At 40.0% G+C, this 27767-nt stretch overlaps 1 protein-coding gene across 4 annotated transcripts in view; it reads left to right on the plus strand.

The window, feature by feature from the left end:
• Positions 1-27767, plus strand: part of SPAG17 (sperm associated antigen 17) — a 222864-nt gene that overhangs the window by 21553 nt on the left and 173544 nt on the right. For all 4 annotated transcript variants that reach the window (XR_006607260.1, XM_045081852.1, XM_045081851.1 and 1 more), the window contains exons 2-3: positions 16760-16900; positions 17518-17601. Coding sequence is in view for 3 of the 4 variants with exons in the window: in XM_045081852.1 (XP_044937787.1) it covers positions 16760-16900; positions 17518-17601 (225 nt within the window). In the remaining variant the exon portion in view is untranslated. The remainder of the gene's footprint in view (positions 1-16759; positions 16901-17517; positions 17602-27767) is intronic.

Consider the following 27767-nt stretch of genomic DNA (forward strand, 5'->3'; position numbering starts at 1 on the left):
CAGCACCAGAATAAATCCCACTTGGTTGTGGTTAATAATCCTTTTAATATACTGTTGGATCCTATTAGCTAATATTTTGGTGAGAATTTTTGCATCTGTGTTCATCAAAGATATTGATCTGTAATTCTCCTTTTTAATGGGGTCTTTATCTGGTTTTGGGTTCAAGGTAATGCTGGCCTCATAAAATGGGTTTGGAAGTTTTCCTTTCCTTTCCTTCCATTTCTATTTTTTTGAACAGTTTCAAGAGAATAGGTATTAATTCTTCTTTAAATGTTTGATGGAATTCCCTTGGGAAGCCGTCTGGCCCTGGGCTCTTGTTTGTAGGGAGATTTTTTACTACCTCAATCTCCTTACTGGTTATGGGTTATGGGTCTGTTATGGGTCCTTACTGGTTATGGGTTTTCTATTTCTTCCTGGTTCAGTTTTGGTAGTTTCTATATCTCTAGGAATGCATCCATTTCTTCCAGATTGCCTAATTTGCCGGTGTATAGTTGCTCATAATCTGTTCTTATAATTGTTTGTATTTCTTTGGTGTTGGTTGTGATCTCTCCTCTTTCATTCATGATTTTATTAATTTAGGTACTTCCTCTTATCTTTTTGATAAGTCTGGCCAGGGGTGTATCAATCTTATCAATTCTTTAATAGAAGCAACTCCTAGTTTCATTGATTTGTTCTATTCTTTTGGTTTCTATTTCATTGATTTCTGTTCTGATCTTTATGATTTCTCTTCTCCTGGGTTTAGGCTTTCTTTGCTGTTCATTCTCCAGCTCTTTTAGGTGTAGGGTTAGGTTGTGTACTTGAGAGCTTTCTTGTTTCTTGAGAAAGGCTTGTATTGCTATATACTTTCCTCTTGGGACTACCTTTGCTGTGTGCCAAAGATTTTGAACAGTAATGTTTTCATTTTCAGTTGTTTCCATGGATTTTTTCAATTCTTCTTTAATTTCCTGGTTGACCCATTAATTCTTTAGTAGGATTCTCTGTAGGCTCCATGCATTTGAGTTCTTTCCTACTTTCCTCTTGTGATTGAGTTTAAGCTTCAGAGCATTGTGGTCTGAAGCAGGGAATGATCCCAGTCTTTTGGTATAGGTTGAGACCTGATTTGTGACCCAGGATGTGATCTATTCTGGAGAATGTTCCATGTACACTTGAGAAGAATGTGTTATCCTGTTGCTTTGGGATAGAATGTTCTGAATATATGTGTGAGGTCCATCTGGTCCAGTGTATCATTTACAGCCTTTATTTCCTTGCTGATCTTTTGCTTGGATGATTTGTCCATTTCAGTGAGGGAGTGTTAAAGTCCCCTACTATTATTGTATTATTGTCGATGTGTTTCTTTGATTTTGTTATTAATTGGTTTATATAATTGGCTGTTCCCATGTTAGGGGATATTTAAAATTATTAGATCTTCCTGTTGGACAGATCCTTTAAGTATGATATAGTGTCCTTCCTCATCTATTATTATAGTCTTTGGCTTAAAATCCAATTTATCTGCTATAAGGATTGCCACCCCAGCTTTCTTTTGATGTCCATTAGCATGGTAAATTGTTTTCCAGCCCCTCACTTTATTATTTTTTAATTATTTTTTTCAGCGTTCCAAAATTCATTGTATATACACCACACCCAGTGCTCCATGCAATATGTGCCCTCCTTATTACCCATTACCAGGATCTCTCAACCCCCCAACCTCCTCCTCTCCAAAATCCTCAGTTTCTTTCTCAGAATCCACAGTCTCTCATGGTTTGGCGTAATCTCCAGTTTTGTCCACATTGATACAAAAGTTGTCCACACCCTCACTTTAAATCTGGAGGTATCTTTGGGTTTAAAATGAGTTTTTTGCAAACAGCATATCGATGGGTCTTGTTTTTTTATCCATTCTGATACCCTGTGTCTTTTGATTGGGGCATTTAGCTCATTTACATTCAGGGTAACTATTGAAAGAAATGAATATAGTGCCATTGTATTAGACAAGCTGACTGTTACTGTATATTGTCTCTGTTCCTTTCTGGTCTGTTACTTTTAGGCTCTCTCTTTGCTTGGAGGACCCCTTTCAATATTTCCTGTAAGCCTGGTTTGGTGTTTGCAAATTCTTTTCGTTTTTGCTTTTCTTGGAAGCTTTTTATTTCTCCTTCTATTTTCAATGACAGCCTTGGCTGCATTTTTTTCTTGTTTAGTGCTCTGAATATATCATGCCAGTCCTTTCTGGTCTTCCAGGTCTCTGTGGATAGGTCTGCTGCCAATCTAATATTTCTACCATTGTGTGTTAAAGAGCTCTTGTCCCGAGCTGCTTTAAGGATTTTCTCTTTGTCACTGTGACTTGTAAGTTTTACCATTAGATGATGGGGTGTTGACATATTTTTTAAATTCCTGGAGTTCTTATACCTCTTCACTAACATGAAGAATTGAGGCTTGTCTCCTTGTATTTATATCAATGGGTTTTTTCAAGTAAATAGTGTGTTGTTCACCTGCCATTCACTAAGTCATTCCCTTTCAGTAGATTTTTAAATATTGGAAATGGTTTAAGACTGATTACACCAGCTAGTGAATATGGAGTTTGCGTTAAATTCAGTTGAAAAACATTTGTTTCTTCCATTTTAAACTACTGTCTTATGTACTAACTGGAAAATATAGAAAGGGGAGGGTGAGTCAGTGGAAAAAAGAATAATATGGGTTCCTGTTACACAGGATCTTACAATCTGAAAATATGCAGACACCAGTTATTCTAAAAGTGTGATCACATTGGGATACCTAGATTGCTCAGTTGGTTAAGTGACCAAATCTTGCTTTTGGCTCAGGTCATGATCTCAGGCTTGTGAGACCAAACCCCACAATGGACTCTGTGCTGATCATAGAGCTTGCTTAAGATTCTCTCTCTTTTCCTTTGCCTCTCCCCACCCACCAAAATATTAAGTAAAAATATGATCCCTAACCCTAACTTTAAGAAATACAGATTCTCGGGTCCCACCTTAGACTTACGGAATCAGAAATTTGGGGTGGAGTCCAGTAATCTGTGCTTTATCAAGCATGTGTCTGATGCACATTAATGTTTAAGACATACACTAATACAGTGATCACAATGTCTGTAACTATATTACTAGCATAGTACTAAATAGTACTGACAGTGATTTTTCAAAGGCAGACAGAGCACATAATGATCATTGTTAGGCTGGGACAAATGAAGCATTCCCTGGAAGGAAGGCATTCTGTATAAAAGGACCAGGTGAGCAGAGAATTGAGACAACAAATGGCATATTTGTGATATATAGTTAATCGCCAATGAGACACTGTATTAGGTTCTTTACACATATCATCCTGGTTAATCCTCACAAAACCCCTGAAAACATTCTTCCTAATTACATAAGAAAATTGAAGCTCATGAATTTCTTCAGAACAATTTGCCTGAACTGTGAGAGTTTAGAAAAGTAATTGTTGGTATGGTATTAAAAATATCTGAGGAAGGCAATGTAAAGAGCTTTGAGTTCCAGTCCCTGGAGTCTAAGGCTATATCATATCCCATTAGAGTCCAAGATTTAGACAATTAAAACACATTCTGTGAAGGAAGAATGAAATGATGAATTTGATGTCTTAGGAAAATAAATAGGTTGGAGTTAGAAGAAGTTAAGGGGCTTGAATAGACCCTGTAGAAGGTGTATTCAATAGTCCAGATTCAGTTATAGATTGAACTGGGGGAATAGCCATGAGGAAGGGGCAGATTCAAGAAACTCTGGGAAGAAAATAACAGTGGTAGCCTATCCAAGAGGATAATGGGAGAGGATTTGAAGTTATGATGACTAGGAGAAGTGAAAAGTCTCAGAAACAGACAAATATAGCAAAATGATCTTAGATGATTTTTACTGGTTGTGATAGGGGAGATTTTGTTTGTTTTGTTTTTAGGATATAAAGAGGCAAAGAGCTCAGCTTTTAGACATGCTGAGTTTGATATAATAGTATAACATCAAAGTAGAAATGTTTATCAGGAAGTTAAAAATAGGCTCACAGCCCATGTTAGAAACATAAACTTAAGGGGTGTCAGTAGAGAAGTGCTGGTGGATGCCATGGAAGCAGCTAAAATATTCAACAGAGAGTATGTGCCAGGAGAAGAACAGGATAAGAACAGAATTCTCTGGAATATCTAAAAGATCTTCATGTATGAAACAGAAAGAATGGGGCACCTGGGTGGCTCAGTGGGTTAAGCCGCTGCCTTCGGCTCAGGTCATGATCCCAGGGTCCTGGGATCGAGTCCCACATCGGGCTCTCTGCTCAGCAGAGAGCCTGCTTTCTACCCTCCCCCTGACCCGTCTGCCTCTCTGCCTACTTGTGATCTCTGTCTGTCAGATAAATAAATAAAAGTCTTAAAAAAAAAAAAAAAACAGAAAGAAAAGAGTGAGCCTGATGGTTGGAGTTGGAACATCCAAAGGAGGAAAGAGAATGAGGACAGGATGGAGTCCTGAAAGTTAGATCAGGGAGAAGGGTAAATTCTCCCACCTATGGAGACATTGGGAGAATAGGGTAAGACAACCATATTTAGTGATGAGGACATCATTGGTGATCTTCAAAGACCCAATTTCAATAGGGTGGGTGGTGTTGGTAATGGTAGTCAGGGAGGAGTTGGAATCAGGACTACAGGATTTAAGAACATGAGGGCTTATCAGGATATGGGAGCCTCAAGTATAGGTCACATGTTCTAGGGAGTTCAGTTATGAAGAAAAGAAGATCAGATGGGAAATGGTTAGTAGGAATACTGGAATTAGGTAAAATAATTATCTATGTGTGAAATACCATAAAAAGGAAAGGGGAGGAAGGGCTGGAAAACTGGAGAGGGAGAAATGGGAGAATTGAAGGAACAAAGTTATAGACAAGGTCAAAGGAAAATGAGTCACTGGCTCTAGAACAGTAGAGAAGGGATCAGTCTTCCTCAGCCCAAGCAAAAGGAGCAAATTCTTGAGACTCAAGAAGGATGTATTGAGATGAAATGTGAACAAGGGAGGAAAACAAAGCAAGAAAGTCTTGCTTCTCTGAGGCAGTGAAGTGAGACCACTGTGTAGACACAAAGTAGATAAGCAGGAGACGTAGTCAATTCCTTCCACTGTTTCTTCAAGTAGCATCTGCCCATGAAACTAATTCTAAGACACAGGGAGAGATGTGGTCTAGTGAAATGCATATCACCTTATAATGTGACTTTCATACATCTGTCTCCCCTACTAGACTGTGGGTCATTTGAGAGCAGACTTCTTTCCAGACTTTATAAAAGGAAGACCTCTCGAAGTATAATATAACAAGAATATTTGTACTGTGAAAAACTGTATCTTGAAAAACTGACAACAGCTAGTTTGCTAGTTCCTTTTTTTTTTAAGTAAACACTGAAAAAAAACCCTAGATACCTTGTCCTTATGGCCAACCCCTATCCCATCCCTTTCTCTCTCTTCCCAGAAACAAACAGTATCACGAATTTGATGTATATCCTCTCAGCCTACCTGTGTACCTATTTATCTGTATCCATGAATAATACATATTATTTCTTACTGTATATTACTGCTTACTGTATATTACTGTATGAGGACTATTTTTTTAATTTCCATTTTTTGTTTACCAATCCTACCATTTTTTACCGCACATGGTGTATTGAAGTCTACCATGTGGAGATATACAGATTTCATTCATTTATTTTGATTGCTCTTACTCATTTTTGTATCCTCCATTTCCAGGGCAGCACATGCAACATAGTTACCCACAGAGTAAATGTTAATTATTAGGGAATAAATTGGGGTGAATAATATAGTAATTAAAATGAATATATAGTAGAGTGCTTTATAGCTATGAAACACTTTGATAAATACTTTGGCATTTGTGTATTGCCTTTCCTAGGCTGATGTGGTTTAAGGATGGTGATTTTGCCCTATGCCCATGCATTCTCTTCCTGATGCCCATTTCAATGTTTGGCACTTAGTAACTCCTCAGTGAATATTGGTTGAATGAATGAATGACTCTGTACTATAAACATTATATTACAACAGTCCAGATTCTGAGTACCTGAGTGTTTTTCCAAGCCCATGTGGTTGGAATCAGGACTAATAACGAGGTTTTCTGATACTAAAACCAGTGCTCTTTTTATTACACCATTGAAAGAGCTATTGTAAGGACTATATTAGGGAATCAATAAGAGAGGAATAATTATAATGAATTACTGCCCTGATGTAACCAATAAATAGACTCCATGTACCTGTGTAATTGGAGAAAATTAATAACCATATCCAGATCGAGGGCTTGAAATTTATCATAATCATTAACTTGGAATATTTAGTCACATGGTCCTTACACGAGGTTCATATGGTAAAGGAGATATGTGAATTATGAGGGTGTATGGTGTTTCAGGAATGAAGGAATGAGCAGGAAGCAGTTTCACTTAAATAAAACTGCTCTTGCTAAGGTCACTGGTAACCTTCTAATTGCCTTTGACGACATATACCACTCCTCCCCTGACTTCAGTGATGCCTTCCCTCCTGACTTTCCTCCACCCCACTTTCTTGTCAACCTCCCAAGAAACTCTTCCCTAAAACAGTGGCAGCTGTGTGAGGATCTGAAGAAAATCATAAGCGTTCTAGGAAAAAGATCCAAAGAACTGCCTCAGGCAGCTACCCATTCTCTAATCTGCCCTCCCACCAGAACTGATTGATACTGCTAAATTCTTTTTACCCTTTGTCAGTTTGGTGGTCTTACCCCAGTTTTCTCAGCAGAGACAGATCTCTACCACCTCTTACCTTCCTTGAGAAAATCCTGATTCCTGGTAGGCTGGGAAGGTCAGGATTATTACATAATGCCAGCTCTGTAAATCTGCAAATCTTAACTCCCTTGATGGACTCATCAGAGCAACTGGTGTCATTAAGTAGCCTGAACAAAGAAAAATCTCTGAAGAAACTTATTGTGGTGGTGCCTGGGTGGCTCAGTTAGTTAAACCACTGCCTTCAGTTCAGGTCATGATCCCAGAGTCCCAGAATCGGTCTGCATTGGGCTCCTTGCTCTGCAGGCAGTCTGCTTCTCCCCCTGACCCTCTCCCTTCTCCTGCTCTCTCACTCTCTCTCTCTCTCTCTCTCTCTCTCTAATAAATAAATAAAATCCTTAAAAAAATAGAAACTTATTGTGAAACATCAACATTGTTTGCTTACTTTTTAATCTCCTATTTTAGTCATTTTTGTGTAACTTACATTTTGTATAGCTTAAGTCATTTTGTATAATCAACATTGTTTGCTTACTTTTCAAAGTCCTATCTTAGTCATTTTTGTGTAACTGCATTTCTTACATCAGAGACATGTAATCACACTAATTCAATAAATGTGTGTTGAGTGGAATTGCTGCTCATGTCTTGCTGAATTAAGGCAGAGCCCAGATTCCCAAGCAGGCTATTGCTCAAGGTGCCCCCTCATAGCTTTTCTGAGACAACTTCTGGGAGTTTTCAGATTGACCCATCATCACCTAGGAGCATGACTGACTGTGGGTAGCTAGAAAATCTGGCATTGCCCCAGGACCACCTTGGAGCCCTTTCTTCCCCACATCATAATTTGGTGGCCAAAATATTGGTATTTCTCAGATATTTCATTGAATTGGAGGGAGAATAAGGTAGAGTGTTTATAATCAAGACAGTCTTGTTTGTATCTTTGCAGTTGTCAGAAGTGTCCTTGGGGTTCTTTACTCACTCTAGATGGATGTAGAAATTAAACTCCATCAGTGGCTTAAAATAAATAAATAAATAAATAAATAAAGACCAAAACCAAACAAAACCAAAAGAAAACAAACAAAAAAACTCCATTCATGGCTATGTAGTCAACAAATGGTAAATGAGGACACTTGAATTAACTGCAAGGAAATGAGTTGTCCATGACACGTAATTAACTGAAAAGCAGCCATGGGGCAGAGATGATTCATTAGAAAGAGTATTGGCTGGTTATTTGTTTCCTCTAAGTAGTTCTAGTGCCAAGGTTATACAAATTTATAGAACATACCACAATGGTCAGTGGATAAATGACATTTAAAATAGAGAAATGAAGGTGGGAAAAAAACAAAAACCAAAGAGAAGGACTACAATAGGGTAATAATGAGCTAATGTTGAGCCTTGAAAATGTCTTCATTTTTAATGTGGGAGATAGTGACTCAACACTGAAGAGACTTCAGGGAGGGGCAAGAGGGTCTCATGTCTGAGGATAGAGTTGATGAAAGGTTGTAGCCTTTAATATCTGATGATGAAAAGAGATATCCTTTCTTTGGGGTGAGTCCCTGATTTCAATTTTACATTCGTGGAGCAATTAGCAGGACTCCTCTTAGCTTTGCTTGGTCTCCTCTGTTATAAGAATGCCTCTGATATGTAATATTTGTTTGAAAACCCAAAGAAGTTTGTTTCCTTTTGAGGTTTGCCTTACTTTTTATGCTCTGAAGTTCATTTCGGACCTCAGATTTTGCTCCAAGCAATAAAACTGGTTGGATTGTACGAACATAATGGAGCCGTAATTTTAGCCAACTGTTGGGGGTGGGGAGATGGTTAAGGTGTGTAGTGGTTTCTGTGGTTTCTCTGTGGAGTAGAATTCCCTGCAAAGCTTTTCCATGTGGTGTTTTAATAGCTGTCTTAAAACTCTCTGATGTATGGAGCAAAACCGAATTAGGCTCATGTGCTAGATTGGTGGGATGGGCCAAGGGCTCTGAGAAATGAAAGAAAAACAATCCAACAGCCAAGCTCTGAGGCTAAACCATCCAAAGAAGATCCGCAGGATCTATCCAAATTCAAAATCGAAGAAGGGATTACTGCTTTTAACCCATTTTTGCAGAACTTTCTGAGGGAAATAAGATTTCCCTTGCATACATCAACATTTTACCTTTGTGCAGTACTTTACAGTGTACAAAATGATCCTAGGCGTATTTGTTTATTAGAGCCCTGCAAAAACCTTTGGAAGATCATATTATTAAATCCATTTTTACAAGTGAGAAACTGAGTCACAAAGGTAGGCCCAAGGTCATTTGTCTAAGAAGCCACAGAGGCAGAATTTGATTCTATTTCAGAGCATTGTGTCTTCTGCACCAAAATGTCAATAATTTTAATTAGTGATCACATTTAATATTTATGAAGACAAGGAAAACCAGCCAGATAGCATGTGCATGCACAGGAAAGATGTTTCTGAACTGCTGGGTTCTTTTCAGCGAATAGAAGACATTACAGTGTTGTCTGTGTCTCAAAGGAATATGCCCATCCTTTAACTTAAATGCTCAGTCGCTCAGAGGCATAGTTCCTTCCAAAGTGCTGAGTGTACTTGATAAAATGTCACATACTTAGTTGTCATTCCCATACTAAATGTGTGTAAAAATTCTCTTTAAGGTGTGGCTTTGGCTGCTAACTTCAAGACACATTTATTGAATGCTATACTATATGCCACGCCCATGGGCAAAGCAGGAAATTGTCTAGGTGGTATGATCCTAGGGGAGCCTTTTCCACTGGACACTGCTAACATGACCCTGTTAGCAAGGCATCTCTTTGACTTAGTCCAGTAGTTCCTATGTAGATAGCATGGAGGAAAAAAAAAAAATACATCAAGATAGCCCCAGTCACTTATGCTGTAGGTATGTTAATTTATCTAGTTAATAAATCAAGTATTAAGGCCCTGAGCTGAATAGGAGGTGATGTGAATAAATTGTATTCTATCCAGGAGAAAGGGATGCTGAATTCTAGAGTGTCCTATAAGGGGCCCAGGGAAGCCAGAATACAGCAACAGGCCAGGGAGCCTGTCTGATCTGGAGAAAGAGGTGACCAAACACTCTGGACCAAAAATAAACTTTACTCGCTTTGCTTTTGTTTTTAAGAATAAGCCCTGCCTGATATCTGTGTTTAACTTCTGCATCCATAAAATTAATCAGGTTGATATTTGTAAGTTGGATACCAAGCATGTGATCCATTGTTCTTATTTTTTTAAGCCAGTGAGCTGGGTTTTGGTCTCTAATAAGAATTAGTGCAGTGCAGCTGTCCTCCCCCAGCCCTCTGTGTGGCTGCCTTGGAACTCACTGTCTCCTTAGTCAGCTCCACACTTTTTTCCCAAGCCATGCCTCTTTCACTGTTGGAGATGGGTCGGTGTCTCTGGCCTCTACCGAGCACAAAATCACTTTTGGCTCCCTTTTGCCACGCTCTCACATTTTTTTTTTCCCCATAGCTCTGAAGATTATATACCTTTGGAATTTTAAACATAGTATGTTCATGACTTTTGCCCTCTCTTTCAAGCACCTATATATTTTAGAAATGTAATGTGTCAGTTAATAAGTTTATCACTATCAAACAGCAAATTATTCTACAAATTGTCATTCAAATGAAGACTTTCTTTTTCGTGATACAAATGTTGGTATTCTGTTTGATTTTTCCTTCCTGATTCACTCGTAAGTTCTCCACACTTGGAACAAAATGTATCGAGTAACCATTTTTGTTTTAACAAGTACCAAGAGCCAAAGATCCCCCACATGCACACAACAACAACAAAAAAATAATATCCATGATGGCTGTGATCACTCTTAGGTGCTATGCTCAGAAGGGCTTTCTATAGGTTTTCTCATTCCATCTTCACAACAGTGAGGCAGGTACTGTCATTATCCCCATGTATACGTGAGGCACAGAGAAGTTAAATGACTTGCCCAAGGACACACAGATGGTACACTGAAATTTGAATCCAGGAAGTCAGCCTCCTGGGCCCACGCTCTTAATCTTCATGCCACAATGACCTTCTCCAAGGGGTCATGGAAGTATGAAGTAGTCCCACCATCTGTGGGTGAGAGGTGCTTGGGGAACGCCCATCCTACCCGGGGCAGTGGTTCCCTGCCCTGATGTGACTCATGCCTGATATGTTCAGGAGGAAAGGAGAGCCTTGGAGTGGGTTGGCCCTGCTCCTCCCATAGTGGCCTCTCTGTCCTTGTCACCTGCTTTGCTTGGAGTCCATTTTGAAGGAGAGTGAGGCTGGGTCCCACCTGAAGCAGTGTCTGTCGGCAGACAGTGTCACTCCACACAGCGTACACTGCAGAACGTGCACTGGGTGGGAAATGTGGCAGGTGGAGAGAATCCACTTTGCCCTCAGTGTTTTCCCAGAGATAGTCTTCAACCATTTCAATCAAAATCATTTCTAAGTCAGGCTTAGATACACAGGCCTTCCCAGGAAGGGAGCATGACGTGCTGCTAAATGTTTTAACAACCCGTTCTCCAGGGCAAAGCTCAGATTCATGGCACTTGGCATTGCTGTAGTTTCCACACTTCTGCCATGGTGATTTCACGGTCTCAATGCAAGCTCACTGGACAGAGTCAGGAAGAGTGAGGGCGACCAGATCCAGCACACTCCTGATGGAGGGGATGATTAGGGTGGATGAGGCAATGACGTTACTGCAGGAGGCAAGTGTCAGGTTCAAATTCTGCACATCTGGCGGATTCTGGATCCAGACCCCTGATAGCATGTGTAGCGTCGGTCTTTCCTCTCTCCCCACCCCACCCTGATATGCTCTCACCATAAAGTTTGACTCATAAGAATTTCAGAGGCACCTAGAAGGAGAAAGGAATAATAGAACTTGCAGTCTGTAGGTGGTTAGGTGGAGGGGAAGAAGGCCACCGAGGTGCCTGTCTTTGGGTGACGGGATACAGTAGGAAAGAAAGAGAAGGAGGCATGGTTTTATAGCCAACGCATGTTTGTGTGTGAGTCTTGGGCTTTCCCCTCTTATCTGAAAGAGCTGCCTCCTTTTCCTACCACCCGGCTGCTTCTCTGAGCCACTCCCAGGAAACCTGTCTTGGCAGAGGAACGGCTGCTTCTCTGAGCCACTCCCAGGAAACCTGTCTTGGCAGAGGAACGGCTGTAGGGCTAACTCCTTACACCTTGTCACTGACGCTTGGCAGAAAACATGTTGGATCAAGGACAGCCCATTTTCCTCCCAAAAGATTTCAGGGCTCTGGACCCTGTATATGCTGCATGACCTTCTAGACATTTATGATTCTCAGGGTCAAAATCCTCAGTGTCCAAGCACATCCTCTGTTCCTTTAAAGTACCAATCAACAGTTATTTATAAAGAGAGCCCCATTTGATTCCCCATTGCTCTGCTGGGCACCATGAGGTACAAAAGCGACAAAATGGAATTTCTAACGTAAAGAGCTTCTAATCTAGTTGAGAAAATGTGACAGCCACGTGAACCGATTCCTAAATAAGGAGCAGTTCTAATAGTATGATGACAGTGCGTCAAGCTGTAGTATTTATAATAAATTGTGAGGAATCTATCATTAGAGAAGAATCTGTAATAAGAATTTGTTTAGTAGAGGCATTCAAAGGAGTTAGATGACTGTACATCCTGGGTGGTTGTGTTGTTCCTGTTTATTAAATGAATCATTTGTAATCTCTATTCCCAACTTATTTTATAGTTATAACCCCTTTTTAACAAATATGATTATAGCAGCCAGTTCTGTGTAATAAAAATATTTCTTCTGCTGGCCAATAGCCCACACTAACACTCTTTGCCTGATGGAGATCCAAGACCCCTTTTGAAGGGAAAACCTGGTATGAGAGAGACAGTCACAAATCCCTCTCCATTTTTCAGTAAATCTACTTGACAAGAAGATCATCCTTGCAGCAGAATATCAACGTAAAGTATAGGTTTGCATATTGGAACAGTTGTTAAATAACTCTGCACAGAATTTTACTTTGGGGGCTTGTATACATCTTCTTCGACTAAAAGTGGTGACCCCTGTTGGTTCATCGAGTTCCTTGGGAGCTGATCAGCTCTGGGAAGTGGACTGTGGGAATCTCATTTCAGGTCTTCGAGGGCAGCAGCTCCTCCCCCACCCCACCACATGCCAGCAAAGGCAGCAGAAGATAGCACGGGTGTCCTGCCCTTCCCCTCCCCGCTGATGCCTTGTGCTAATGGAAGGAAGCAATCACCTTCCCATTGTCCAAAAGCTGCATTTCACTTGTCTTAAAGCGCTTTTGTAATTATCTTAGAATACAGAAGTGCCTAAGTGAAATCTGGAGAGTTTGCAGTCTGTGAAGGAATGGAATCCTAAGTCTACCCCGTGTCTCTGTGACCATAGGCATGTGGGAGACAGCCCGGGTCTCTGCATTTACATGAATACTTTCTTGATTTGGAAGACTAGTATGTCTGTGTTTGGATTAAGACGCCCTCCTGCCAAGCTTCAATTAGGTGAGGCTGGTAAAGTAAATAAAAGGTAATGGATTGTGTCCATACATGACTTCATTCCACCCTTTGAATGACTTTATCAATAACTGCTAGAAAGTGAGACTCAGAAAAACTGTGTCCAGCATGTGCCTCCAGCCAGCGGAGAGCCAACTTCATTTCCTAAGGCTTTTGAGGTGTGCCTCTACCATTGGATGTATCCAGTGTAGTTTTTCTAAAATGATTAATGTTTTCTTCGTCTAGGCTTATGTTAAGAGTCAGCCCAAGGTTCTTGAGCTATGTGAAACTCACCCACAGGTAGCAAGCACCTCGGGGCTCACAAGCGGGATGACTCAAATACACACATTGTAGGTTCATTTCTCACCGATTGTCTACATTTATTTTCTCTATACTCATTTTCCCCGGCTGCCCTGTGAACCCAAATTTAAGGACTGTGTTTAACTGCATGTCGGGGCAGGATATATGGCGGAGGGATGTTCTGAATCGTTTTGTATCAAATCTAATTTTTGTCCCAGTTTTTCCGAAACAATTTCCTATTTTTAAAACTGCTGCCAGTAGTGGTAATTCAGAATCTACAGTTATCCTGGAGTAGTAAGAGAAAGATTCAGATATTATATTTGCAGAGCCTTGTTCCTTTAACGATTCTCCCTAATTAGACCCCAGGGCAATGACTTACTCTTCATTAGTTGAATAGTCTGCATTTCCTGACATCTCGCTGCCCCCTAGTGCAGCACTCTAGTGAGTGCATCTTTCTCTGCAGACATTCTTGATTTGCATTATTTCTGCCTGATAGTCCGTCTTATGCTTACCTGGCTTCTGGCAGCATGACTTGACCCTAATCCATGACTCTGACAAAGTCCATCGTGGGTCCTGTTTTGCCAGGTAGATCCTCTTCTGGGAAGCAGGAGTTTGGGGAGCTAGCGAGTACAGGTGGGAAATGGAGTCTCGGCTGGACTATACTCTCCAGACCCCTTCCAGTAGAGAAATGGGGCCCAGAATTTTCAGCATAGGACCAGTAATCAGAGGAACAGAGCTTGCACTAAGGTGCATCTGACCAAAGTAACAAGAACACCGGCTTGGAGAGAGACAAGCTTGGGAAATTTCCTTAATGTCTTTGAGCCTTTGTCAAACAATCATTGATTAAAAAATAAACTAAAATAAACTTAAGATGTCCTAAGCATTTACTACAATATCTATTTTTGAAGGTTTTTTACACTTTGACATGTGATACAGATCTTCATCTATTGTGTTTCTTATGAATGAAGTAGCCATTAGCTGCAATTTAGGCCTTTTGGAAAGGCGTTGTGACCCAAAGACTTGCTCGCAAAACTGTTCTAAAATGATCTCAAAATTGTAAGCCACGTATGTGGTCTGCATGATGTTCTGCCAAGATGACCTCGAACAAGTTGTTTGACTTCATTGGACCTCTGTCTTTCCATCTATAAAGTATTAGTGCACCTATTTAAAGGGATTACTCAGGGATTCAGTGAGATAACATATGCCTGGCACATGGCAGATTTCAAGAATTGTTAGTTCCTGCCTCCTCCTCCCTTATTTTTGTCCGGTCTGAAATAGTCAACACCTGCCTTTGACACCCGATACAACTGGGTAGGTGGTGGACTACTACAATGCCCTTGTTCTGATTTATCCCCCAAGGAGTGGAGAGGCAGCCCTTCCTTTTCACTGTTAGCTTTCAAATACTGGCAAGGACAGTGCAGCGGGGAGGGGGTGAGGTAGAGGTGCTCATTAAAATCTTCAGTGTGGGAAAGTGTAACTGATGGGAAGCTTGGGGTATTGCCTGTTTAGGATCCATGTGTACTGTATTGTGAGAATATAAGAGATTTTCGTCTTTCAATGATTATAGTTGAGGTTTTGACTGTGGGAGTAGACAAGAGAAAACCAAAGGCATCCCATGTGGGAAAGGTCGTTTTGTGATAGTGGAATTTTTTCCCAAAAGCATAAATTATAAATGTCATACTAACTTTTCAGAGTCAGAATATTAAAACAAAACAAAGCAAAAAGAAAGAACAGATGCTCAGTCTTCCTATGGTGTATTAGCAAACAAACAAAAAAGGTCTTAAACTCAGTGTAACAGAGGGAAACACATTGAACCACACTAACATGTCCATACACACACGCACACACACGCACACACACACACACACACACACACACATATTTTGTAGGTAAGATTCACATTTTTATGCTTTCATGTGTGGTTTTTGTTTTGGATTGACAGTTGGGCAGGTTTTGTTAGGTAGCTAGTAAGTTTCCATGGAAAGAAATAAGAGACTTTTAAGGATACTAATTATTTGATGGTAAGGAGGAATTTGCACTAAGGTCTTTTCTCCCACCTATGCCCTAGTTCTGTCATCACCCTGACCATGGACTGGACAGAAACCAGAGAGAACCACAGAAAATTATGCATTTCATTACGTTTGTGTAAAATCTCTTCACGTCATCTTAGACGTTGTTTCAGAATCCACTGACAGGAGGGGTTACTCTATTTGAATCAGATCTCTAGAGGGATGTTAGGTTTTGCCCTGTCCAACCCCTTTATGCTATAAATGGGGTTGGTAAGGCCTGGAGAGGTCACATGGCCGGGGTGCTCTCCTTTATTATTTATTTCTCTTTCCAAATGTCTTTATCACATTTGCTTATTTCATTTCCCCATAAGATTGTTAATGTAAGGAAGCCATAGACGTGGTAGGCATGATGAGTTTGACTCTCAGCACCACACAGTGGATAATTCAATAAATTCCATTCTTAATCTTCAGGGAACTGCTTCTTCCCAAGAGAAATTACAATAGAGAAAGGGATTACTGAATAAGAATATTGTCTTTAGTAACATTTTTAAAAAATTATTTGATGCAGCATTTCATGTCCAAGTGTTATTTTTTAGCCTAAGTCCTGGGAAGGGAAAGGACTCGTTTGTGAATTAGCAATGAGATTCTTGTGTTACACGAAGAGGAAAAGATGTGTTCTAGTTCTGTGCTTTACAACAACTTCAGGGATTACATTTTGAACCCATATAAAGGCCCATTTGGCAACTCATTCACTATTACCCAACATTCAACAAGTATTGATCAAGCTCCTCCTATGCCTCTAGCACTATTTAGAGTCTTAGAATGTATTGGGGGAAAAAAACAAAGATTTCTGCTTTCAAGATTATATCTTAATATATATTTGTAACATATGAATGAACCATTTCTTCCAAATACCAAATTTTTCTTGGACAGCATTCTAGTGAAAGCATGTCATTTTTAAACACTGTCTTCCTTAAAATGAAAGGTCTAATTTCACAAGAAAATGGTTGTTTGTTTTTTTGGTGGGTTGGTTTTTGTTTTTTTTTTTTTTTTTTGGTCTAGTTGCATGAAATTTGGCACAACACTGCCGCCTTGTGGCTACTTGAGTCAGGAACTTACGCTATGTGGTCAGCTCTTGTCTTTTTAAGGTGACATTTAAACGGAAAACTATCTTGTTTTAGTGGAACTCTTCGACACAAAATTACCTATCTACCCAGGATTTAGAATTTAATTCCTTCTGGTTTTTTGGTTTGTTTGTTTGTTTGTTTTAACAGAATGATTGGAAGGCCTCTGTCGCTTTTATAGTTGGAAACCGGAGTGAGGACGATCTTCTCATCAGAGCTCTTACCCTTGCTGTCCAGGTGCCTCAGCGGAAATTGTTCAGTATTGTGTCCTGGCAAGACATTCTCCAGCAGGTATCTGTCTCTTCCCACCGCTAGGCCCCGTGAGGACTTTTGTGCTTAAAATAATAGAATAAGATAATAAAATAAGTACAACTATCAGATTCTTGGGCTTTTCAGTAAATCGGGGTGGATTATTTTAAACAAAGCTTAGCTAGAATAAACTTGCATTGTTTAACTGGGAAGAATTATTTTGACCCATTATTTAGGCCCATTTAGTCCCTTTCGGCACTCATTCATTTGACAAAGCTCCTCTGGCCATACCAGGCTCCATGCTAGGCTCTCTGAAGAATTGTTTATTCAATAAAAGACTTAATAATAACAAAAGACTAAAATATTTACTATTCCAGGGAAGTCAATAGCAAGAGAAATTAAGACTACAGAGAAACCTAGCTGTCAGAGGACAGAGAGGAATGACCACACAGAAAAGTCCTGTCAGGTGGCCCATACTTACGTGATTACTAACAGCTTACCAAAGTGACTATAAATATTTTGCCTAGTTAGTGAATATCTCTTCCTTACTAGGTTTTTCAACCCTAAAAGCCACCTAGGTAATTGAAAGTTACATATACCTAAGTATGCTTTAAGTATGTCTTTCTTTTTCACTGTGGATGAATTTAATTTTCTTACAGATCAATGAATCAAATGCATTTCTTGGAACTCCATCTAAAAAGGCAAAGAAACCTCTAGGCGGTAGTGCTCCCTTATATCATGAGGTAGGTGGATGTCTTTACTGAAGATATGTTTGTAATTTTTAGAAAATGAGAATTGAAGTAATAATCTTAAACTCACATTACAAAATTTTTTTTAAATTCATTCTTTGAAAGCAAATTCTTGCTCCTCATTGGAACTATCCGATGGTAGGCACTTAAGAAAATCTGCCTCTCTTCTGAAAAAAATCCCTTTCTAGGAATAAAATTGTCCTAGATTGTCTACACCACCACTGTATCCAAGTAAGGACTATAAATCAGAAATTTTTATATACAAAAGAGTTGGGTCAGACTTTTTCCTGGTAATTATTAAGTGTGTGATGGTATTAAAGGGAGCTGTATGATTAGTGTATTACAAAGTGTTATTTTCACCAAAGGAACAATGTAAAAATGGCTCAGAAAGTGTTTCCTGTACGAGACTAAGACACAGCTGTTATAATTTTCCACGAGTCAGCGAGATTTGGGCACATTTTCTATCCTATTTTAACCGACATGAAATTAATGACAATTTTTAGGTTAATGGTCTATTCTGCATTTCTAGCAGATGCTTAACACAAAAGTCTGGCCTGGCTGACCATTGGGTTTATGGAAGGACTTAGAACTCATGCTCAGTGCAGGGCGATTGCCTCTCATGCTGCCTTGTTAATATCTAACTTACAGCTCACAAGAAGCTATAAAAATTCAGTGATTAATTAGAATATCACTTAAAATTTGTCAGGCACTGTTTTATGGCTCTTCAGACTGAAAGCGTAAGGATTTTGGATCTTTCTAAGACAAACTTGTTTGCACTTTATTTCAGTGATCTAATAAAGTTTTTTATGTGTCTCAGGTCTTGGATGATTTCCTAATGGGCTCTTTAGTATTGCCTGAGTACTATCGGAACAAGTTTCATTGGATTTATTTACACTTGACAATAGTGTGGATTTTATAGCATTAACTCTTGCTACACTACTCTCACCACCAGGAAAAATTGATTCTGTGCTCTTTGAGTCAAATAAAATACCTTCTACCTTTTGTTACGATGTTCTCAGTGTGCGTGCTCCAGTTGAAACATTATGTGATACTTAAAATATTGGAAATTTTCTTCTGAAGTAGCCATAGAAATCCCTGTCCAATTCTCAGGCCTGGGACCAATTAGCCCCCCAAAGGACTCTTTCTTCTTCAAAGATTCTCAGTAAAAATCAGAGATGATAACAGGCCAGTTTTGATGTCTAATCTGGACAGACATTTTGACTTGGATGTGGGATAGCACAATGTTACAAATCCAGAGTTCAGTTAGAAAGCCGTTCCTCTCCAATATGTGCTGTGACTCTGGATTGTGAATCCTTCACTCAGGGGAGGTCCATTTCACATCTGGCTCTACCACATTCTTCCAGTGGAGCATTTGGGCCGTGAGCCTCCCACACCTACTCACATACCCTTTCCTGAATGGTTCCAGAAGAAAAGGGAAGGCGCGATGAGCACCACAGAGATTGGATCTTGGGTATACCACACATGCATCAACATCAATTTGCTTTGGTAAAGAGAGATATAGAACATAAAACCAACTCGGTCTCCTGATCAGCATCAGTCAACGACAGAAAGCACATCTGCAGAAGAGGGCACATTTCCAGTCTTAGACCCTTCACACTTAGGACCTGTTTGGGAACTCTGTCACTTGGGACCTCATCCCAAGTGAGTTGAAAGCTGCTGGCAGTGCCTACTGAGAACCCCCAAGGTGGTTGTGATAGTGAATGGTGACCTTGAGAGAGGCCCAGACCCAAACCCTTCTGGGACTTGTGAACTTTTAAGACTCACGAGTCTGTTTCTGCCTGAAGCCTGGCACAGTCTGTAGCAGCTAGGACACTGGCCACAGTTAAACTCCTCAAGAGCCTCTTTGCAAGGTCTTATATTTTCTTTCTCCTCCTTGGAGAAGAAAAGGTCATCTAAGAAATTTGTTTAGCCTGCATGCAACATTGGTAGAGTTCTGTGTCTTCCAGTTTGGAGGGGAAAGCTCAAGAGCCAGGAACTCTGAAGGCCATACCCTCACATTTACGTCCATTTGTAGGCCACTCTCACTGGCCTTAACTCGGAGCCTCGTCGTTCTCACTTTAAACATAGTTCTAACCAGTTCGGCTTTCTGGATTCCTTGCCTGCAGTCAATTAGGAGCAGCAAATTAAAGTGAAATGTCACCATAGTGCAGTTCATCCATGAGTAGTAAAATAGCGTCAGAACCACATTACGTATTTGCAATAACGACTTGAAATGTCTGGGCTAGCAAAGACCACATTCCTAAGTGATTTGCTCAGGCTTTCACTTGGATGGCTTGGTGTTGTGTACACACAGCCTCATTCTGAAATTGTGTAATTTCCCGCTGAAACTTTAGAGTTCATGTAGCCATAGGATTGTATATATGAGAGAGAGTCTTTATTTATAAACCACAGTTCTTTGAAAATGTGCTTAGATTTGTGCTAATGTGATTCCACAGAGACTCGGCTACAGCTCATTTGTTCATTCACCTTCTCTTTTTGGAAACCCTGGTCTACTCTAGCAGGAACTACTCTAAGGACCCATACGGAATGGGAAGAGAATGTTCTCCTTTGTGCATGGTCTCAGGGATGTTAGCTATTCCTTTATTATATTATTAGTAGTAGTTGTAGTATTTAATAACAAGGGTGAAAATTATGATGATCCCATTCACTGGCCTTACATATGAACATAATTTCCAGCTTGTAATCCTATTTGAGGCTGTGGACTTATATGAAAATGGATATACAGATATTGTCTGCATTATACAGTCACCAGCTTTTACCAGATAGTGGTACTTTATCAAATACCAAACAATTAACAAGTACATTCTTGTTCAACACTAGGGGGATTACACACTATATAGACAATGGAGGAGAGATGAATATTATAAAGACTCTAACCTCAAGAAGCTTAAGGATTAGTTGGGGGGGGAGGAAAAAATGTATCCTAACACATAGTAAATGGTCAAAAAATGTTTGTTAAAGAAATGAAGGGGTTCTTGGGTGGCTCAGTTGGTTAAGTGTCTGCCTTCAACTCAGGTCATGATCCCAGGGTCCTAGGATAGGGCCCTGCATTGAGCTCCCTGCTCAGTGGGGAGAAGAGCTCCCTTTCCCTCTGCCCTTACCTCTGCTTGTGCTCTCTCTTTCTCAAATAAATTAAGTCCTAAAAGAAGAAGAAGTAGAAGAAAAAGAAGAAGAGTAATAATAATAATAATAATAATAATAACATAACTGCATTGAAGCCCACGAGGGACAGATGAAGTGTTATGGGCATTCAAAGGAAGATGAAATTGCCGTGAGAGTGGGGTTATGAGTGGGATCTAGAGAAGCCTTGTGGAGTAGATGGCATAGGGAGAAAAAGGAAGGGTAGCTAATTTTGATCTTTTATATATTATTGCAGGAATGCCTCGGTGGCTCAGTTGGTTGAACACCCGACTCTTGATTTTGGCTCAGGTCATGATCTCAGAGTCGTAGGATTTGGCCCCATGTTGGGCTCCATGGTGCTCAGTAGGGAGACTGCTTAGGATTCTTTCTCTCTTTCTCTGCCCCTCCCCAACTCACACTTTCTCTCTCTCTCTCTCTCTAGTAAATAAATGAATAAATAATTCCGAATAACCCACATCACAATTCTTAAAGGAGATATAAATATTGCCATTTTACATGTAGGGAGATGGAGACATGGAGGAGGTAGGAAGTTTATTAACTAGAATATTGAAGAACTTGGGTTTAGCCATCGTCAAATCCATAGACTCAAGATGTTCTTCTTTACCACAAACCCAGGATTTTTCCACTGGGCTCTAAGCTGTCCACCCTTGGATGAGTAGGTCTTGGCAGTCTTGACATTCAAATGTGGGAGAGGGCCTTCCAAGAAAAAGGAAAGCTCAAGCAAAGGCATAGTTGTGGGAGAAGAGTGAATAGTACTAAATTTATTATTGCCTGATATAAGATATATGCTCAGTGGGAAGCGTAAATTCTATACATGCTTTAATTGAATCTTTAAAATCCTGAAGATGAATATCTATGAGAAAATATTTCAAGTACACAATAAAATCCATGCTTTAAGATCAACTCCCAAACTTAAATTTATTTGCTAAATATGCACAAATATTTGGCAAGTGTCACTCACTTCGATGGCCCACAGAGAGAACCTGATTTGTTCATTTGCAGGTTTCTTCAGTCATGTCCAAAATCAAAAAGGAAAATAGTAGGAATCATTCAAAGCTGATTGAAATGTTCCCTATGTGACAGGTCTACATGTTCCATACATGCAAAGATTCTGCCACCTGTGTTTAATCTGATACACAGTATGTGTGCATTATTAAGAGATATACAAATTTTAGAGTTTGTGACTTTGAAGAATTAGAAAGAAAAAACTACCCATTGGACAGGGGTTTGTTAATTCAGCTTCTCTGAAGTCAGGGTCAACAGTTTTAAAGTTTTAGACTCCACTCTATGTTTGGCTTTGTTTCACGATGGTGATCATCCTACCTTCCAACCCAGAAATCAGCAACCTGGATGGTCATCCAGACATGGGCCGTAGTTTGCCCGCCTATGATTTATTCAGAAAAGACGAGTTAGATCACCGCAAAAAAAAACTTTGAAAAACACAAAAGCTTGCTGAAACAAAAAACATCTATAAAGAATAAAAGTTTGTATGCCCTAGTTGGTGACTCACTTATCTTAAAAATTAATCAATTCTATGCAACAACCAACCAAGACAGTCTGAAAGATGATGTGATACAGTGTAGTTTTATGAATACGAATAATTGTGAATTTTCCTCTTTACTCCTACCAGTTAAAAAAAAAAAAAAAGATGTTATTTTTTAACTGACATATTTTAACTAAAATATTTCTGTGGGCTTTTTTATTGGGAGATGATTAAATATGGAAAGATTCTTCTGATGTTGGATTTGAAAGTAATGAATCAAATGCAGCTTAAAAAGAGACAGGTTGCAAATTTTATATATAAAGATCTAATTAGTTTCATCACGTTCTTAAGATACTTGGCAGGTACATTGGATTAGTATCCCCAGATGTAATCATTTCATTTTGTTGGTTCCTATTCCTATGCATGTAGATACATTCTTTAGCTCCTTCCCCAACATGTATTCATAATAACTCACAAGTAAAACCACAGACTTAATTGCGATCTAGTTGCTTCCCTAGTCCACATTTCTAATATGAAACTCGTTTTTTTAACAGTGCCTCACATTAACAGTCTATTCCATGGAATTGTGAGCCCTTGTTTGGGGTGAGGAGCGGGGAGGCTTGTCAAAATGAAAAATGGAAAACTCATGCTTCAGAGATAGAAACAAATAATATGTGAAAACTTTTAAGAGGTTTGAAGTTATTAAAATGGCAGATCTACTGGGACCAGAAAGCAGTATGTCATGAGAGGAACGAAGGAAAGGGGAGACAGGAAGCATTCTCTGGCCTTTTCAATCCTGCGTTTTAAAACAAAACAAAAAAATTTCAGGAAGAATTGGAAGGTAGCCAACATAATGCCGTTATTTCATAGAGCTTAGGGACACACCAGGAAATTACAGGCCAGTTCGTTTAACTTCACTTGTAGGGAAAGTATTGAAAACTGCTGCAGGAGATCAAGTAAAAGGATGCTTAGAAAAGCACAGCTTGATTAAGGCAAGCCTGGCCAGCGTGGTTTTCGGAAAGGGAAGGTCATGTCTTAGGAACTTGTTGAAATTCTTTGAAGCTATTATGGCCAGTACAGTCTTCAAAGAACACAGCAAGGCCCAAGATCTGCGTATCTTTTCCGTTCCCCACCAGTCCTTGAGGGATGCTTGCAGAACATGGCCCACATCAGGCCTTGGTGTTCCGGGTTTCGAAACCACTATCAAAATAGCAGAAAATAACCTCGGATGGAACATTTTTAAAGCTGGAACCAATTAATACAACCTGATATTTATAAACGTTAAATAAAGACTTGGAACAAAATTTAGGAATATGGAGCTGTAACAAAGAAGTACTACACGGGGACTATAAAAACAATCTGGGAGTTATTGTGCCAAAATCTGGGCTTTTGGAGGCATTTCTCACCCAAGGAAGGGAAAATGAGGAGAAATTACAGTGCCAGAAATGGTCGTAGACTAAAGAGTTATGAAGAGTTGCAACCGAATGAATTTTGTCAAGATGGGAAACGGAGCAGTCAGATGTGTTAACAAGCCTGGGCCTCTCTGGTCCTGGAGAAGGACAGAGAAGCCCGGCAGAGAAAGTTGAGTCCAGGCGTGTCCATGAGAGAGGTGGAAGGTCAGAGCTCCATTGCTTTAGGAATGGGCTCCTAGGGAGCAAATATGTTTGCCTCTCAGATCAGAAATCTGGAGTTCTGTTTTCAAAGAAAAGCATAACTCAAGCAAAGACATTGAAAAACATCCAAATCATGCCCCCCAGCTCTTTCCCACCCTGGGGCACAGACAGCTGGCCAAGCCCATGCGTTTCAGGAGGAGGCAAGGGATCACTGGCGAGGAGTGGAATCAGAAGCCGAGGCCCCTGGAATTCAGTCCCAGGAAACCATACCACCCAAGCGCTGGTGATGGGGTTGCTGATGGGAGAACTGCTAGACAGGACAAGAACCTAGTCAAGAATCCCAGGACAAAGCTATAAGCGGAGGAGAAGCCACAAGAATGAAGCAAGGTTCAGCTGGTGAAGAGCAGCCATCACAGTCTTGGCAGGGTGGGTCCTGGAGCTTCTCCAACATTGTACACTCCACACCCACTATGACTGGAAGAATGTCAGAGAAGGAATCAGGAAGACTGTATCGTTCTATTTTTCTATCTAGGACTCTGAATAAGCTGCCTTTATTACCCTATTACCAGGGTAATAATAAGAGTTATGATTTATTGACTACTTCATTTATTGCAAGTCTTGTGTGCGTGGTGCTTCATATATATTAGCTAATATAATCTTCTCAACAGTCTGCCAAGAGATACTTACAAACAATGAAAACTGGAGCCTCAGACATGTTAAGTAACTCCATGACTCAGAAGCCTCTCTTCCTTCTGCTTGCATCACATAAAAACTGAGGGTCAATAGTTGGAATTCTGCAAGTAGTTGTTGTGGTTTAACATTTCTTGAATACAAGCTACTGCTAGTAATCAGAATTAAGTCTTAAACCTATCAGTAGTTCTGTGATACGTTTATTGCTTTTCCTACTGCTCTGGCAAAGCCAATGGTGTATCTGTACATGAGGGAGGTGCCAAACAGTCTTGGTCCTATTCTTGAGCCACCTTGATGAGGGGCTTCTGCCCCAATGTTCGGATCACCTGGAACTTTTAATTCTAACGGTTTAGGTTTACATGGTTAAGGTAATTAAGTCTTTGGGAGAGGGAAGAGGGAAGGATGGGAAATGAGAGAGAAGTTAATACATATGCATTAGAGATGACGGTGTGGAAAGAAAGAGACCTAAGCGAATTAGTGAGAGTGAATTTCTAGAGCCTTCTGCTAGTTTGGTGAGACATACCCTTAGCAATTAGATGCACAGATCCAAATGAGTCTGGCTGGACTCCTGCTGTGATTCTACTGCCTACTAGCCGTGTGACCTCAGGCACGTTCGGTAACTCTGTTGTATCTGCCTCATCAAGCTGTTGTGATGATTAAATGAGATAGTAAATACAAGACAGTTAGCATAGTCCCTGTCGTACAGTGAGTGTCCATTAAAGTTTGGCTATTATAGTTGACCATTATGTTGTAAGTTTCTCTTCTCAGTCATAATGAATGTTAGCATTTTGTACTTTAGGATGTGTGAAAGAACTAGAAACATCTATAAGCAGGATATTTTATTTTTAATTTTTTATTATAGTAAAAAACCCATAACATCGTATTTACCATTTTCATTATTTCCAAGTATATCATCTAGTAGGCTAAATATATTTGCATTGTTGCACAACCAGTCTCTACAACTTTTGATCTTATAAAACTGAAACTTTATATCCAGTAAACAACTGCCCATTTCCCCCTCCTCTAGGCCCTGAGGACCATCATTCTACTCTTTTATTTTCCTTACGAATTGGAAAGGAAATTCCAATTTCCTAGATACATCATAGAAGTGGAATCATACAGTATTTGTCTTTTTGTGACTGGCTTATTTCATGTAACATAATGTCTTCAGAGCCCATCCATACTGTAGTATATGTCAGAATTGCCTTCCTTTTCAAGCTGAATAACATTCCATGGTACATACGTGTAACCTTTTACTTATCTGTTCAACCACTGATGAAGCTTTTGGGTTGCTTCCATCTCTTGGCTATTGTGAATTATGCTGTTATGAACATTGGTATGCAGATTATGAGTAGGTTTTCCACCAAGTGGAATACAACTAATGAAAGATAAGTTAATTGCTAGTTAAGAGGAAAAAAGGCAATCTGATGGTATTTGGGATATTTTATACTAGTCCTCATTGCCATGATGGAAACTAATATACATTCTTCTTCTTTGTTATGTCATGGAAGGGATAAATATGACTGAACACCCTAAGGAATAAACAAAAGTAGTACCATTTCTCAAATAATAATAATAATAAAATCTTACATTTAGGTAAAAAAGAAGGATTTTGCAACCATTATCTCATTATGTCTTCACAACTACATATGAGCCGAGCTGAAATCTGGTAGTGTCTCTGTAGCATAAACAGGAAAATGGAAACCTAGGAACCTCAAATGATTTGTTCCCTGTCACCAGCCAGAGTTAAAATGAATGTCAGTCTTCCTAACTCATAGCCCAGGGGTTCTACTCTTCACCTAACAGAAAGCATGCCTCACTCATTAAGAATTTCTTATTTATTCTTGCATTTCCCACAAGATAATTTTAGACAGTTTATAGATACAAAATTTATATTTTGTTAAACACATATTTTAATGTGCATTTTAAAAATAAAAACGTAATACGAACTGGCAGTGTCCCAACTTCATGGCTTAGGATCGAGCTAGAGAAAAATATTAGCTGCATAGTACAGGAGGTACACAGTTTTGGCTAAATCATCAAGGGGTGTTCAATGACTAAGGGTTAAGAAATGCTTCATTTTCATGCATCCTACAAATATTTGAGCGTCTACTATATACCAAACCTATGATTGAGTTTATTTTGGTGAATAAAACAGATATAATTCCCTGCCCTTGCAGAGTTTACATCTGAATAGGGAAGGCAGGCATTACGCAAAGATCAAACAAACCAACACATGTATACATAATTATGAATTGGGATAACTGTCTTAGATCAGACAGAATGCTTTAGACTGAGTGGAGATGAGCTGAATGACAAATAGGAGACAACTGAAAAGAGCAGGGGAGAATATTCAGGCAGAGGGAACAGCGGGTGCAAAGAACATGAGGCGGGAAGGGAAAGATGTGGGCCTGTTAGAGGAATCAGAGGCCACCGAGCCTGGAACGCAGAAATCGAGGTAGAGAGGGGTGAGGCCAGACCTACCAACTGGGTCCTTGTTAGGAAAGGGTTTGCGTTTTTGCTTCATAGGAAATGGGAAGCCATAAAACCCTTTAAAGGGGAGAGTAACACAATCTGAGTTCTTGTTTTAAATGTTCTCGCTGCTAAGTGAAGCCCAAATCAGGATAGAGTAGGAGGCACACGTGGGAGTGAGTGCACCAGTTAGGAGGCTCCAGGAGAATCCCCGGGCAAAAAGAGTGCTGACAGATACGAGTGTATTTAAAGGGAAGACTCAGCAGAACGGTGCCAATGTGAGATGTGAGGGGTAGGGGAGATGTAGGCATAAGGAGAGACTCCCAAGTGGCGTGAGAAACTGAGCAAAAGTATCTTCTGATATAGAGAAAATCAGAGTTTAAATTTGGGGGAAGTTTGAAAGTACACTTTGGGATAGGGTAACTCTGATATGCCTGACTCAGTGCTGGTGCATAGTAAGCACGGAAGAGGTGCTTGTTGTCTAAAAGACCTCACTTATTAATGCAGGGCTAGTGAGGGTCCCTGGTGGAGGCAGCAGGGAGTAAAGCGCATGGCTTCCTTCCTTCAGCCATAGTGGCTCGGCGGCACTTCCCAGGTTCTAGCAGCTCCAGGCCCTCCCATCTCCCCTTGGTGGGCTGCATGTCCTCCACAGCGGGTTCCTGACTGCAGCTGATCACCCTGTGGTCCACAAAGACATTTAGTTAGCTGCAGCCGTGTTTGTATGTGTATGATTTGTGATT

This window comes from Mustela putorius, unplaced genomic scaffold, assembly GCF_011764305.1.
Source record: "Mustela putorius furo isolate JIRA1106 unplaced genomic scaffold, ASM1176430v1.1 tig00000585_pilon_pilon_pilon, whole genome shotgun sequence".
NCBI lineage: Eukaryota > Metazoa > Chordata > Mammalia > Carnivora > Mustelidae > Mustela > Mustela putorius.